The 15,914-nt window shown below is 45.0% G+C and overlaps 1 protein-coding gene across 1 annotated transcript in view; it reads left to right on the forward strand.

Moving 5' to 3' along the window:
• Positions 1-14,853, forward strand: part of CS (citrate synthase) — a 50,871-nt gene extending 36,018 nt beyond the window's left edge. Inside the window, exons 7-11 of the mRNA XM_040425553.1 lie at positions 5,355-5,554; positions 9,013-9,142; positions 9,223-9,324; positions 9,410-9,619; positions 12,920-14,853. Coding sequence (XP_040281487.1) covers positions 5,355-5,554; positions 9,013-9,142; positions 9,223-9,324; positions 9,410-9,619; positions 12,920-13,090 — 813 coding nt within the window. The 3' untranslated portion in view covers positions 13,091-14,853. The remainder of the gene's footprint in view (positions 1-5,354; positions 5,555-9,012; positions 9,143-9,222; positions 9,325-9,409; positions 9,620-12,919) is intronic.
• The last annotated feature ends 1,061 nt before the right edge of the window (positions 14,854-15,914 follow it).

Consider the following 15,914-nt stretch of genomic DNA (forward strand, 5'->3'; position numbering starts at 1 on the left):
GCAGGACATAGAAGAAGGGGAACGCCATACGGTTTTTGGAAGGCAGATTTTGCTGGACTGGTTTATTTACACCATGTACCCTTTCAAGCCCCCTGATGCACCCCTAGAGTAGAAACTCCATAAAAGTGACCCCATCTAGGAAACTATGGGATAAGGTGGTTGTTGTTTTGGGACTATTTTAGGGGTAAATATGATTTTTGGTTGCTCTATATTACACTTTTTTGAGGCAAGGTAACAAAAAAATAAAATTCAAAAAATTTTCTACATTTGCTATTTAGTTTTGTGGAACACCTAAAGGGTTAACAAAGTTTATAAAGTAACTTTTGAATACCTTGAGGGGTGTAGTTTCTTAGATGGGGTCACTTTTTTGGAGTTTCTAGTCTAGGCTACATCAGGGGGGGCTTCTAATGGGACATGGTGTCAAAAAAAAAAACTGTCCATCAAAATCTGCCTTCCAGAAACCATATGGAGTTCCCTTCGTTCTATGCCCTGCCGTGCGGCTATATAGCCATTTACGACCACATATGGGGTGTTTCTGCAAACTACAGAATCAGGGCCATAAATATTGAGTTTTTTTTGGCTGTTAACCCTTGCTTTATTACTGGAAAAAAAGGATTCAAATGGAAATTTTGCCCAAAAATGGGTGTTTTGGCACCGTTTTTATTTTAGATTTTTAACGCTGTTCATCCGAGAGGTTTGGTCAAATGTTATTTTTATAGCGACGACTTTTACGCACGCGACGATGCCCAATATGTATGGCTCTCAGACTTTGGAGACACTAAGCAGGCACCCTAAAACTGCGGCCCTCCAGATGTTGTAAAACTATAATTCCCACCATGCCCTGCTGATGGCTGTAGGTTGTCTGGGTATGCTGGGAGTTATAGTTTTACAACATCTGGAGGGCCGCAGTTTGAGGATGCCTGCACTAAAACGAATATTTTTTTGGGGGAAAAAAATTGTTTGTGTCTCCAAAGTCTGAGAGACATAGTTTTTTATGTTCTCTAGGGGACTGTTGGAGATTATAAAAATTGAGTACTCCATGGAAGTGTGATACTCCCTGAAGCAATTGATAATGCAGAGGCCCGGATGATCGGGGCAAGTGTCACATTGAGTGGTGGTGTCCTTCCGTATCCCCCTCCTGCGACACACTCTGCATCTTTTTTGGGTTCGTCCCTTCTTTCCAGTATGGGGGACCACACCTGGAAAGTGTTGGCCAGGGACGATCCGGGCGCCTCCAGTTCCCGAGGTACTCCGGCCTGCTCTTTCCCGGTCCGAAAAGATCAGGTCTTTGAGGACTGCCTCATAGAACTGGAGGAATGTCCCTGTGCTGCCAGCGCTTCGGGATAGTACAAAAGAGTTGTACATGGCAACCTGTACCAAGTAGACCGCAACTTTTTTGTACCATGCCCGGGTTTTGCGCATGGCATTATATGGCTTGAGGACTTGATCAGAGAGATCAACTCCTCCCATATACCGATTGTAGGCGACGATACAATCGGGCTTGAGGACCGTTGCGCGGTACCTCGCACAGAGACGGGGGTGGTGCTGTTACCGTGGATTATGGACAGCATAAGGACATCCCTCTTGTCCTTATACCTGACCAGCAACAGGCTTCCACTGGTAAGGGCACGGGTCTCACCCCTGGGGATAGGTACCTGGAGGGGGTGGGCAGGGAGGCCGCGTTGATTTTTCCGCACGGTCCCACAAGCGAACGTGGATCTGGCGGCAAGGGACCTGAACAAGGGAATGCTGGTATAAAAGTTGTCCACGTACAAGTGGTAACCCTTATCCAGCAGTGGGTACATAAGGTCCCACACGAGTTTCCCGGTAACACCCAGAGTGGGGGGACATTCTGGTGGTTGAATCCGGGAATCTCGCCCCTCGTACACACGAAATTTTTAAGTGTACCCTGAGGTACTCTCACAAATTTTGTATAGCTTCACGCCATACCTCGCCCGCTTTGTGGGAATGTATTGGCGGAAACTGAGTCTCCCCTTGAACGCAACGAGAGACTCATCAACCGCGACCTCCCTTCCAGGTACGTAGGCCTGCTGAAATGTGGCCCCAAAGTGATCGATGACCGGCCGTATCTTGTACAGCCGGTCATAGGCAGGATCACTTCGGGGGGGACATGCTGCATTATCGGAATAATGCAGACATTTCCGGATGGCCTCAAACCGGGAGCGTGTCATGGCCGTACTGTACAGTGGGGTCTGGTAGAGTATGTCCCCACTCCAGTATTGCCTGACACTGGGTTTTTGCACTAGACCCATATGCAGCACGAGGCCCCAAAATGTCCTCATCTCGGCTGCACTGACCGGCGTCCAGCCACCGGGTCTAGCCAAAAATGAGCCCGGGTTTTGAGCGACGAACTGTTGGGCGTACAGATTCGTCTGCTCCACCATCAGATTCACCAGTGGGTTACTGAAAAAAAAATAAAAAAGTCAATTTCAGTAAACCCCACTGTGGGAATCTGGATTCCTGGATTGCCAGCAAAATCCGGAATCTCGGGCTCAAAGTCCACTGGGGGACACCAGCTAAGTTCATCGGCAGGGGGCTCCGGTGGGCTTATTTGGTGGGCCGGGAAACCAGTACGAACCCCAGGGCGGCTCGTACTGGGGTGGGCCACAGGATCCCTAGCATGTGGGGCCCCTGGCTCCGCCTGGCGGCGTCTCCGCTGCCTTGGTGGCTCATCGTCATCCGATGATGATGAGGAGGATGCGGATGACAAAAGGAACGTGGGGTCATCCTCATCCTCACTGGGGCTCTCTGAGTCGGAGGCAATCTGGGCGTATGCCTCCTCCACCGAGAACATCCGGCGGGCCATGGGTGTGTGTGTGTGCGTGTGTATGTGCGTGCGTGTAAACCTTTATTCTATGTGCGTGTGTGTGGGGGCACGGGTGTTCACGTACTAAACAGTCCAGGCAAAAAAAATGGGCAAGTGTTAGGGAAAAAAAAAAAAAAAAAAGTTCAAACTTGCTGATCAGCGGTTCAACGCTGATCAGCGGTCAGTGGGGTGGTGGGGCGGGCGATGCGCTAACAGTGGCCGGACGCTAAGAGTGCCGGACAGTCAGCGCACGCAGGGGGGTGCTGGTGGGGGGGGGGGGATGCGGGGGGGGGGGCAAGTGGCAGGGGGGGTCTGGGGTCTGAAAGCTGAAACAAAAAAGTTTAGAATAAATGTGCTTTTTTTTTTTTTTTTTAACTTTTCCCTTCTATCCCTGCCTAAAGGTGCCTCTCCCTCACTGACCCTAACCTACCTGGGTGGCGATGGGTGCAGGAGGGTGATGGATGGCGATTAGGGGGACACAGGAGCTGGTGCTGGACGATGCTGCACGGTCAGGGTGCTGGACAGGAAGAGGAGGGGAGAGAGGAGCACAGGAAGTTTGAATCTCGCGCCTCTCTCCCCTGCACCAATCAGCACCCTGGACAGCGGCATTCAGCACCAGGGCCAGCACCGCCTCTCCAAATCCTCGGACTGCGATAGGTGGTGTATAATTACGCCACCGATCGCAGTCTTTTTCCGGTTCATCGGGTCACAGGACACCCGAATGGACCGGGAAAGCAGAAAACCGCAGGTCTGAATTGACCTGCGGTTTTCTGCGATCGTCGATGCGGGGGGGTCAAATGACCCCCCCCCTGCATTGTTACAGGATGCCGGCTGAATGATTTCAGCCGGCATCCCGTTCCGATTAACCCCCGCGGCGCCGGCATCGCTTTTTAAAGCCATGACGTACCGGTACGTCATGTGTCCTTAAGGACTCGGGAAACATGCCGTACCGGTACGTCATGTGTCCTTAAGGGGTTAAGCAAGACTGTGTGCCACTGCCTTCCCAAAATCCCAAACAAAGAGGAAGTTAGAGCTATTACGGGAAGTAGAATACATGGTGTGACTTCAAGAGTTCTATCCAGAAACCATCTGCCTGTCCAAGCATCCCAAAAATTACATAAAATATTCACACTTAGGCTTTTAATATGTGATAAAAATGTTTTGATGGAGATGTCCCTTTAAACAAATGCAGATGATTATTTTGCATGGTGATAGGGACTGTTTACTAAAGGTAAACTGAGGTGCAGTTCTCCCAAAACAAGACTGGGCATGATCCACACATAACAGTGATGCCAGTGACAACAGCCCAGCATAAACTGGAGCACCACCGTTCTAAAACCCCATCAAAATCATTTCCTGCTATGTCTCACTTACACAAAGGTGTACATGCCCTATAAACATTTGATCCTGTTCCAGGGAATACTTGGTGACAACAAACACTTCTGCAAACGCCACCACCCTTAAGATTTATTTTTTATATCGGAGTCTGATGGAAAGTCACATGCCCTTGTGTCTGAATTAGTGTCCAGTTTTTCATCAAAGGTCAACTTGGACTATAACTATTATCAATCGTCCCCAAGTAGGGTAAAATTTATGAAATTGTGCAGAACCAAAGAGTTCAATGTCTGTGCTGTTTGAAAATCTGCCCCTTTGACCTTCAAGCTGGTACACGTGATTTGTAGAATGTGGTCATATATTGTACACACTGGACTTTAAGCTGGCCATCCACATGAGATACATTTTGACCAAAGGTTCTTTCACTTGACTCCATCATGAACGTGCACGTTTAACTACCGGTATATGGTGAGAATGGAGTAAACAGCTGCTAGACCCCTCTATCAGCACCTTCTGTCCTGCAGAAACAAAGGATTGTGCACTTTAGGCTACTTTCACACTAGCGTTTTTTGCAGATCCGTCATGGATCTGCAAAAATGCTTCCGTTACAATAATACAACCGCATGCATCAGTCATGAACAGATCCGATTTGTATTATGTCTTCCATAGCCAAGACGGATCCGTCTTCAACACCATTGAAAGTCAATAGGGGACGGATCCATTTTCTATTGTGTCAGAGAAAACAGCTGGCTCCGTTTAGTCAGGCGGACAGCAAAACGCTGCAGGCAGTGGTTTGGTGTCGGCCTCCAGAGCGGAATGGTGACTGAACGGAGGCAAACTGATACATTCTGAGCGGATCCTTTTCCATTCAGAATGCATTATGGCAAAACTGATCCGTTTTGCACCGCTTGTGAGAACCCTGAACGGACCTCACAAACGGAAAGCCAAAACACTAGTGTGAAAGTAGACTAGACTAAAACTCCAAAATGTCAGTCCTTGCTTCACCCTGGACGATGTGGGGAAAGAAGAGAAAGCTTAGATTATCCATCAGTCCTGCTGGAATCGGTGGAGTTAGCAGCTTTCTCTCGCGTGTATGGCCGGCTTTATGCTAAGCACAGTCTAGTACATTTCTGTATTGTATTGTATTAACAGTCATTACATAATTTATATATATATTTTTTTTTCTTTAAAGTTGATCTATGAAGACTCCATGGATCTGATTGCAAAACTCCCATGCGTTGCAGCAAAGATCTACCGTAACCTTTACCGTGAGGGAAGCAGTATTGGAGCCATAGATTCTAACTTGGACTGGTCCTACAATTTCAGCAACATGCTGGGATACACCGATGCCCAGTTCACAGAGCTCATGAGACTCTATCTCACCATCCACAGGTACTTGAGATTTCTATGGGAACAGATATAGTTCTGGCGGAGATTCATTGCAACAGAGTACTTTTTAATTTGGTCTAATGGTCCATTATCGGGCAGATTATTGGAAATGAACCTTCGCATGCATGCTCGTTCCCTAGAAGTGGCCTGTGTAAATGGTCTGCCAATCACCCAAAGAAACAGGCATTTAAGCTGACTTCAAAATAATTGTTTCTGGGCAGCAGTTTGTTTCTGGGAATCAGATCACTGTTTAAACAGCACAATGAATTTGCATGGGGATGAGCGCTTGCAGTTATAACCACTCGTAAATGCAGCTCTCACCTACCCTGATAAGCAGGCAATTATTGGGAAGGATCAGGTCCTTCCTGATTATTGCCTACCCAGTTGGTCAATGTAAATGCGTCATAACTTCCAGAGAACTGCAGAATGATCCAATCTTATAATGCACGGGATAAACTAATAAAATGCCAATCAGCACTGCTTTTCTGTGCTTTAACCTCTGTCTGATTGTATGTACAATAGCTTCTATTAAGCTGAGATGTCCATATTGATCAGAAAGGATAAGACTTTACAGAGCAGTTTAAATGTGGTCATAGTACAAGTAAAGGCCCCTTTACATTTCAGGATTTGGAGTGGACTCCCTTTGTCTGTTCCGGGGCGAATTAACCTGATCAAACTGATTATTTTGCCTAAGTGGTTATATGTTTTGGAGCATGCTCCTTGCATAGTGCCTAAAAAAATATTTCAACGCTTCAGGTCTCTTCTATCTCCATTCATATGGGGTAATAATAGACGTAAATTGTCCATTGATGTGTTGTGCAGGCCTAGAGGTGAAGGAGGTATGTCCTTGCCTGATCTATATCTGTATTATCTGGCGGGGCAAATGAGGCAGTTAAAGTCATGGATTTCCTCCGAAGGTGCTCTAACCAGAGCGGAAAAGCAGTTAGCGGTGTTCTTAGATATTCCATCATTATGGCCAGTGCTGGAACAACCAAAACTGTTTGGTCGACTGCTCCTACCTATACACAAGCTAGCCGCCTAAGTCTGGGAAGCCGGCAAGAAACTGCATTCTCACACAGGACTGACACCTGAGGTACCTTTATGGGATAACCCTATGTTTCCTTCCCTTCGCACAGGAATAGATGGACGGTTCTGGAGGGGTCATGGGATTGGTGTACTGGGAGATTTATACACCAGTAATGTGTTTAATTCCTTTGAGCAATTGAAGGAACGCCATGATCTCCCTAGAACATCCTTTTTTAAATATCTTCAGGTACGACATGCAATGAGCACTCACTTTGGAAATACTATAATATCTATTTCTGATTACCCACTGATTGGTGTCATACGCTCCCAAGGGATTCATCTCTGCTCTCTATACCCACCTGCTGAATACTAAAATGCATGGAACCCCCCTCTTGGTGCTATCTAAATGGGAAGCACTAATACCAGGTATTACTAATGAGGAAATCAATGATATATTAGAATCCTCTGTATTGGTTTCCCCATCTATCAACAATAAATTCATACAGTTATGTATTGTTCATCAAAGTTATCTATCACCCGTGCGGCTACAAAGGATAGGCAAATTGACACATTCCAGATGTCACAGATGTGACGCAGAAGGGGCAAATTTCTGGCACCTTATATGGGAATGTCCATATATACAAAACTTCTGGTCTGACATTATAAGTTTCCTTAATACACTCACGCATCCTTCTGTGGCATTGACTCCACAGGTATGTTTGTTTGGTATTCTGGATGAGGAAGTATATCCCCACCATTGTAGAATATTCTTAAGAGAAACATTATTTCTCGCACGAAAGGCTATTGCGATTCGCTGGATGGGTGATAGACGACCTTCTATTAACCAATGGAAAGTACTTGTGAACAACGTGGTGTCCTATGAGAATATTGTATTTAAGAACCGAGGTTGTCCCCAGAAGTTCAATAAAGTGTGGGGATCTTGGTGTTCATCCATGCATACGATGTATTCAGCTCCCAGATTTTCAGATAACCTTAATGCAGTGTTAGGGTAAAATGCTTGTGTACACACTGTAGACATGTGTCCTGCCCGTCACGATTGCTCTGTACATTCATTATAACTGTGAAGTGTAACTTATTGAAACTGATGTTAGTATGACTATGGTACTGTTTTTGTTTTACTCTGCATTTGAATGTCTCATTGACCTTCATGTATACCATGATCTGTATTTTTCTAATGATTCGTTCAATAAAACGAGTTTAAAAAAAAAAAGGCCCCTTTACATAGGCCAAGGATTGGGGCAATTATCAGGGATGAAGGTTTATACGAAGGGTCATTCCCAATAATTGCTCTGGGTACATGTGCCACCGATCACCATATGTTCTAGCATCTGATAATGGCACCTTTTCATGCAGCACACACAATCATTTGCAGGCAGCAGATTTGCCTTTGTAAATGGGGAACTGCTCCCATCAAACAATGAATCTGTATAGGGATGAGCGATCACAGTAGCAATTGTTCAGTTGTTATAACTGCCTATCAAGTCGATATTATCAGGAATGAATGTTGTGTTTTATAATTGCCTGTCAGGCGGTCGGTGTGAAAGGGCCTTCAGGCCACATGCACGTGGTGCATATTACATGCAGGTTTATATGGAAAATCCACAGCGTAATAAAGTACTAGCTAAATTAGATGAGATTTTCAAAATTTCATCTACACAATGTAGAAATTGACCCATGGTGTGGATTTTAAATATCTGCTGCACGTCAATTGCTTGTGTGGATTTCTAGTGCAGGTTTGACCTTCTGCAATGCAAAAGGGGGAAATCTGGGGCAAACCAGTGTCAAGTAACGTGGGTTTTGGTGCGAAAACGCATTAAAATCAGCATAAACTACACTGCTGTGTAAATCTACCGTTACTGTATGTTCACACGTTTTGTTTTTGGGAGGGGAGGGGAGGGGGGGGGGGGGGGGGGGGGGGGGGTTTGTGTGCATTCTTATTGACTCCAGGCAGTGTGGCACCGCCTGATCTGTGGGCTGACAGCAAGGTATCGTAGATCTTGGTTAGAAAATCTGTGCAGACAAGGCTCTTGACAGTTGTCTTCTAGTTGGTTACTGTCTGAGAGGTAGTTTCACTTTCTTCCCTGTTCACTGCATGGCTGTTGTGAATTTGGGAACTGAAATGGTGTGCAACTAGTGTTGAGCGAACTTGTGTTTTAAGTTCTGCTTCCAAAGTTCGGGTTATCGAAGAATCCCGTTATGGATTCCAAATTCCGTTATGGTCCGTGGTAGCGGAATCCATAACTGGATTCTTCGATAACCCGAACTTTGGACGCAGAACTTAAAACACAAGTTTGCTCAACACTATGTGCAACTTTCACCTGTCACCTCTGGTCTGTTATTCCCTATGGAGAGCAACTTTTTCTTTTCCCACCTAGTCTTCCTTGACTGACAGACATGTTTTCTTTAAATTCCAGTGACCATGAAGGCGGAAATGTAAGTGCACACACCAGTCATCTGGTTGGCAGTGCCCTCTCTGACCCTTACCTATCTTTTGCTGCTGCCATGAATGGACTTGCTGGTCCTCTCCACGGATTGGCCAATCAGGTACGTATATTATCCGGTCTGTGAGTGAACTCTGTATCCTGTACCATTTAAATATTTTATTTAAAACCTTTTATTTACAGGAGGTGCTAGTCTGGTTAACAAGTCTGCAGAAGGATTTGGGTGGAGAAGTATCAGATGAGCAGCTCAGAGACTACATCTGGAACACACTGAATTCTGGCAGGGTACGTGCAGGCGCTATTTTCCTTTATATATTCATTGTAGTATTATTGTTGAGGTTAATTACACAACTAATATTGTTCATGACAGGTGGTACCTGGGTACGGCCATGCTGTCCTCAGAAAGACTGATCCTCGCTACACATGTCAAAGAGAATTTGCCCTAAAGCATCTTCCCAACGATCCTATGTTCAAGCTGGTGGCTCAGCTCTACAAGATTGTACCCAATGTATTACTTGAGCAAGGAAAAGCCCAGAACCCCTGGCCCAATGTAGATGCTCATAGTGGTGTCCTCTTACAGGTAGGAACATGGCAAACCTACGGTTGTTCTACTGTGCTACGTTTTGCTGCAGTCTTCACCCTTGTCCTGTATATTGCAAGAAATTTTATATAGGAGGGAATGGTTATAATGGGTGGACTGTATAGTTGTGCCTACATTTTGTTTATCTACAGTGGTAAATACTGTTGCTAAAGATAATTCTCATAATCTGACATCTAGAATTACTAGAATACTTGTGCAAATGTCCAAGGCTACGGACATCTTTTTAGATCAATATTTTTTATTTAATTGCAAGTATCTTGGGCTAACAATTTTCTAATAGCTTTTTACTAAAAAATATTGTGGACTTTGTTAGCTTCTGCAGCCTGCCTGTGTTCTAATACATAGTAGGCTGCAGAAACCTGTCATGCTGTCTCTAAGGCCTCTTTTACACGAGTAATACAAATTGTCAAGATCTGTTCAAGGAAAAACTGATGTTATAGCAAATATGATGTAAGGCTACTTTCACACAGTGTGATCCAGCGGGCAGTTCCGTCGTCGGAACTGCCCGCCAGATCCGCCGATTTGGATGTGACTGAAAGCATTTGTGAGACTGATCCGGAGGCTGGTCATGCGGACAGACGGATCAGTTTTGTATTTATTTATTTATTTATTTATTTTCACATTTTTACCGGTCTGCGCAGGCCGGATCCAGCATTCAGGCAAGTCTTCAGTTTTTTTCGCCGGAGATAAAACCGTAGCATGCTACGGTTTTATCTTTTGCCTGATCAGTCAAAACGACTGAACTGAAGACATCCTGAACGGATTACTCTCCATTCAGAATGCATGGGGATATGCCTGATCAGTTCTTTTCCGGTATAGAGCCCCTGTGACGGAACTGTATGCCGGAAAAGTAAAACGCAAGTGTGAAAGTACCCTAAGGCAAGGATTGCATAGTACCGTGTTAGCCCACAAAAACAATGCGATGTTGAATACTTTTGTGTTAATACATAAGTATGAAGGGAGTGATACCTTTTATAGGCTAACCAGAAAAAAACATATATTGCAAGCTTTCACTGCACAAAGGCTCCTTCAGGCAAGATTACAAAAGAGACTGAAATAGGCCCAACACTTATAGGATGTTACAGAAAAACATGTACATGGGGGGATGCATAATTAAGATAAAGCTGATTAACAAGTGAACATGGTCAGCAGAGACAATGTAGATTAGGGATTGGGAGTCGAATTGAGGAAGGTGTGAATTTTGTCTAAATAGTGAGTCCTAAAACCAGGGGCGAGATTCAGTCCACTACTTATTGATTGGAATGTAGTCATCATTTTAAATTCCCAAGTTTTTCTGTCTATCATTCTTAAAGTTCCCTTTGAGAATTAAAACCTTTAAGTCATTCATGGGGTGTCCTAGTCCAGAGAAATGGATTCCTACTGTTGTATCGGCTTTGTGGTTTATGTTAAATCTGTGCAGGTTCATTCTGGATCGCAGTTTCTGTACCATTGTGGTGTACATTATACTCTGTACTAGGTGTCCTAATGGAGGAATTGATATCGGGGATACTGTACAGAAACTGTGATCCAGAATGAACCTGCACAGATTTGAGATAAACCACAAAGCCGATCCAACAGTAGGAATCCATTTCTCTGGACCAGGACACCCCATGAATGACTTAAAGGTTTTAATTCTTAAAGGGGTTCTGCACTTTGTTTAAACTGATGATTTATCCTCTGGATAGATCATCGACATCTGATCGGCGGGGATCCGACACTCGGGACCCCCGCCGATCAGCTGTTTGAGAAGGCAACGGTGCTGTAGCAGCACCGTGGCCTTCTCGCTGTTTACCGCAGGCCCAGTGATGTCATGACTAGTATCAACTTGCCTGGGCGGGGCTAAGCTCTGTACACTTGAATGGAGCTTAGCCCCGCCCAGGCAAGTTGATACTAGTAGTGACGTCACTGGGCCAGCGGTAAACAGTGAGAAGGCCACGGCGCTGCTATAGCACCGCTGCCTTCTCAAACAGCTGATCGGCGGGGGTCCCGAGTGTCGGACCCTCGCCGATCAGATGCTGATCTATCCAGAGGATAGATCATCCGTTTAAACAAAGTGCAGAACCCCTTTAAGAATGATAGACAGAAAAACTTGGGAATTTAAAATGATGACTAATTCCAATCAATAAGTAGTGGACTGAATCTCACCCCTGGTTTTACAACCCACTATTTAGACAAAATTCACACCTCCCTCAGTTCGACTCCCAATCCCTAATCTACATAGTCTCCGCCATGTCCACTTGTTGATCAGCTTTATCTTAATTATGCATCCCCCCCCCCCCCCCCCCCCCCCCCCCCCGTGTACATGTTTTTCTGTAACATCCTGTAAGTGTTGGGCCTATTTCTCAGTCTTTCTTTTGTAATCTTCCCTGAAGGAGCCTTTGTGCTGTGAAAGCTTGCAATATGTTTTCTTTCTGGTTAGCCTATAAAGATATCACTCCCTTAATACTTCTGTATTACCACAAAAGTATTCAACATTGCAAATACGATGTAAGATACATACAGTCCAGGTTTAGAAGATGCATTGTGCATTTGAACTCAAGCTAAATTGGTTTTGTCTCTGATTGCGTTCAGTGTTCAAGTTTTTCCCCTGCAGACACCACAATCTGTTTTCCCTGCATTTTTCATGCTTGTGAAGAAAAACCGAAGAATAACACTCAACATCTCCTAGCGTCCATCAGTGAAAAACACATTGCATCCGAATGTTTTCCAATTTTCACGCAAGCCCTATTCATTTTTATGGAGACAGGGCTGCATGAACAACGGACAATATAGAAGATGCTACGGTTTTTCCTGAATGCAGAGATGTTGTGTGAAAAACAACGCTCATGTGCACAGACCCATTTAGATGAATGGGTCGGGATTCAGTCCGGATGTTGTTGGGTTTGTTGCAAGCATCGCATCCAGACAGAAAACTTGCTTGTGTGAGATCAGCCTTGTGGCTTAGTTTCCAGTCGCTCTCCTCTCCTGAATGATCTTCAGAACTTTCATTATGGTCATAAATCATATATGGAGTGGGGTGACCGTGGGACTGAAGACAGAGATTTGCTAGGGAACAGCATTCATTCTACAGATTGGAAAAGCCAAACCGCTCCAAACCTATATAAAATATTAGCCCAAAATGCATGGAATTAAATTTAAAAAAATATAATAAATCTATAGCCCAGTGAGAGGCACTACACAAAGCCCAATTGAGGTGGATCAACAATGTGACAACAGATGTAAGATGGGTTTAGAAGCTGCATTTTGCCTATAATTGATTATTTTGTGTTTTTCCTGCAGTATTATGGCATGAAGGAGATGAATTACTATACAGTCCTCTTTGGTGTGTCAAGAGCATTGGGAGTCCTTTCTCAGCTTATCTGGAGCCGTGCACTTGGGTTCCCTCTGGAGAGGCCTAAATCCATGAGCACAGATGGCCTCATGCAGCTAGTCAAAGCAAAATCTGGTTAAATAAAAACGGAACGCCGAAGGCTTCACTCATTCTGGGTGAAGGGCCAAGTAAAAGACAGTACACCTTTCGTTTCAACAGACTGCTTTGCACCCCATTGTCTTCTGAGCGCTGACAAGAAAACACTTTTTTGGTTATTTATGCTGAAATATGTTCTGTTCACAACATATCCTGTTCATCTACCTTCCCTGCTGGAGCGCTTCAGTTCTCCACCAGGAAAGGGTTCATGTGCTGCCGATAGGGATCAGACTTGTTGTTCACTGGTTACCTATAACCTTCCTTTTACTTATTTATAAACCAGCCTGCAAGACTTGCTGTACACCTTTGTCTGCTCCAGCTATACTGCGGCAAAAAAAAAGCTGTGACTTTTGCAATTGCTCTAGCAAAGGGTCATATCTTTATAGAAGATTTTTGGTAAACACTATATATATGTTAGTGTTGCATTCTAAAATTTACATGGTTCTTCTGTTAAAGGGGTTATGCAATGGCCTGATTTTGAACCCCACGATCAGCTGTTGGCGCTCATGCAAGCACTGCTTCTTTTTCAAAAGGAGACGACGCGCAGGTAAACTACAATTGAGCCATCCCTATCAAATGAGTGGGCCGAAAAGTTGTAAGTACCCTGCGCTGCCGCTGTAACAGAACAGCGCACAGGTAATTTTGAGGAAGCAGCGCTCGCACCAGCACAGCTAACCCTTCAAGCAGCTGATCGGCGGAGGTGCAGGGAGTTGGGCCCCTGCTGATCTGACTAGATCACCATCATTATTAAGACGCTGCACAACCTCTTTATCCATGAAACCTTTTCTCATGGGGCTTGGGGGGAAAAACCCAAAAGCTTGATAGTGCTGTCACACTAGTGGTGTGGTCAGTTGTGAAGCTATCCGTTCCTTGCATGTCTGATACATGTATGGGCGACACATTTGTCCTGGAAAATGGACTCTCTGCCTGGCTGCTTTTCTAGGATTTTTTTATGGTTGTTTTTATATCGGAGAATGTTCCCTTCTGAGTTCACAGAGAACCAAGAACGGTCTCGCAGCAGTGCTTCCTGTGATGATGTGCAGCTTTTATTCCTGGTTCTGGTCATATCTTAAGTGAAGCTTTTATTTTTCAGATTTTTATGTCTAGATTCCTGCCATCCCCTGGTTATCTGTCATGAATGTATGAACAATTATTTTTATTTTTTTCTTGTGTGTGATAAAAAGGTAAAGCCACTGTGATGGAGACGGTTCAGGTGTTTAAAACGTATGTTTCTTCTTAAAAGCTGCTTTTTAGCCTGTTTCCTTTCCTGTTTCCTCCAGCAGTGTGTAGTGAGCAATATCTAACCACGGTTTGAGATTGCACAAGCTGCTGAATTATTTTTTTGGTAAACCGCTTCTATACCATATTTTTGGCTATATTTGGAAGCTATAAGAAAGCAGAAACCGTAAATAAAACGGATTAAACCAATACAATAGTCATTTGGCCCTATTTGGCATTACTTAAGCTGCTACCATCTCTTTCAAGTAATTGCTCCCAACTTGGTAAAACTAGTCTGGTAAAGCTAACTTCCTCGGCAGTACTGGAAATCGCCCATTAGCCTCTAGAAAGAAAGGGAATCCTATATAATACACTCCTACACCTCTAACTGTGTGACATACTTGCCCCCTCTTGTCTGTGCAGGCAGAACATGCCAGCAAACGCTGTGCAAATTACAGATGGATGTTCAGATTCACAATAGACTTAAGGTTGTTCTGTATAAATGCAAAATAAATGTTTTTATTAACTACATCATGTCTGTGTTTTCTTGACTTTTTGAAGCGGTTTCCCTAGCTTGTATTGTATTAGTTGCTCTTGTCTTCCATTGTTTCTTTAAAGGGAAACTCACTGGTGACTGAGGCTACTTTCACACTAGCGTTCGGGTGTCCGCTCGTGCGCTCCGTTTGAAGGGGCTCACGAGCGGTCCCGAACGCATCCGTCTGGCCCCAATGCATTCTCAGTGGAGACGGATCCACTGAGAATGCATCCGCCTGCCAGCGTTCAGCCTCCGCTCCGCTCAGTGAGCGGACACCTGAACGCTGCTTGCAGCGTTCGGGTGTCCGCCTGGCCGTGCGGAGGCGAGCGGATCCGTCCAGACTTACAATGTAAGTCAATGGGGGCGGATCCGCTTGAAGATGACACCATATGGCTCAATCTTCAAGCGGATCCGTTCCCCATTGACTTACAATGTAAAGTCTGAACGGATCCGCTCAGACAACTTTCACACTTAGAAAATTTTCTAAGTTTTAATGCAGACGCATCCGTTCTGAACGGATGCGAACGTCTGCATTATCGGAGCGGATCCGTCTGATGAAACATCAGACGGATCCGCTCCGAACGCTAGTGTGAAAGTAGCCTTACACTACTCAAAAAAAGTTAGGCATAGTTGGTGGATGAGCGAATTTCTTATTTTGAAGTTCGTGTGCGGGTTTGTGTTGTGGTATTTACGGAATTGCGTTATGGATTCTTTTACCACGGACCATAACGGAATTCCATAACGGAATGCATAACTGACTGACTAAGGCTACTTTCACACTTGGGTTCGGGGTTCTGCTTGTGAGCTCCGTTTGAAGGCTCTCACAAGCGGCCCCGAACGCATCCGTCCAGCCCTAATGCATTCTGAGTGGATGCGGATCAGCCTTGCTCCGCTTGGCCTCCATTCCGCTCAGCAGCAGGTGGACACCCGAACACAGCTTGCAGCGTTCGGGTGTCCGCCTGGCCGTGCGGAGCCAAACGGATCCGTTCCGACTTACAATGTAAGTCAATGGGGACGGATCTGTTTGAAGTTGACACAATATGGTGCAATTTTCA

The sequence above is a fragment of the Bufo bufo genome, chromosome 3 (assembly GCF_905171765.1).
Source record: "Bufo bufo chromosome 3, aBufBuf1.1, whole genome shotgun sequence".
NCBI classification, from domain to species: domain Eukaryota; kingdom Metazoa; phylum Chordata; class Amphibia; order Anura; family Bufonidae; genus Bufo; species Bufo bufo.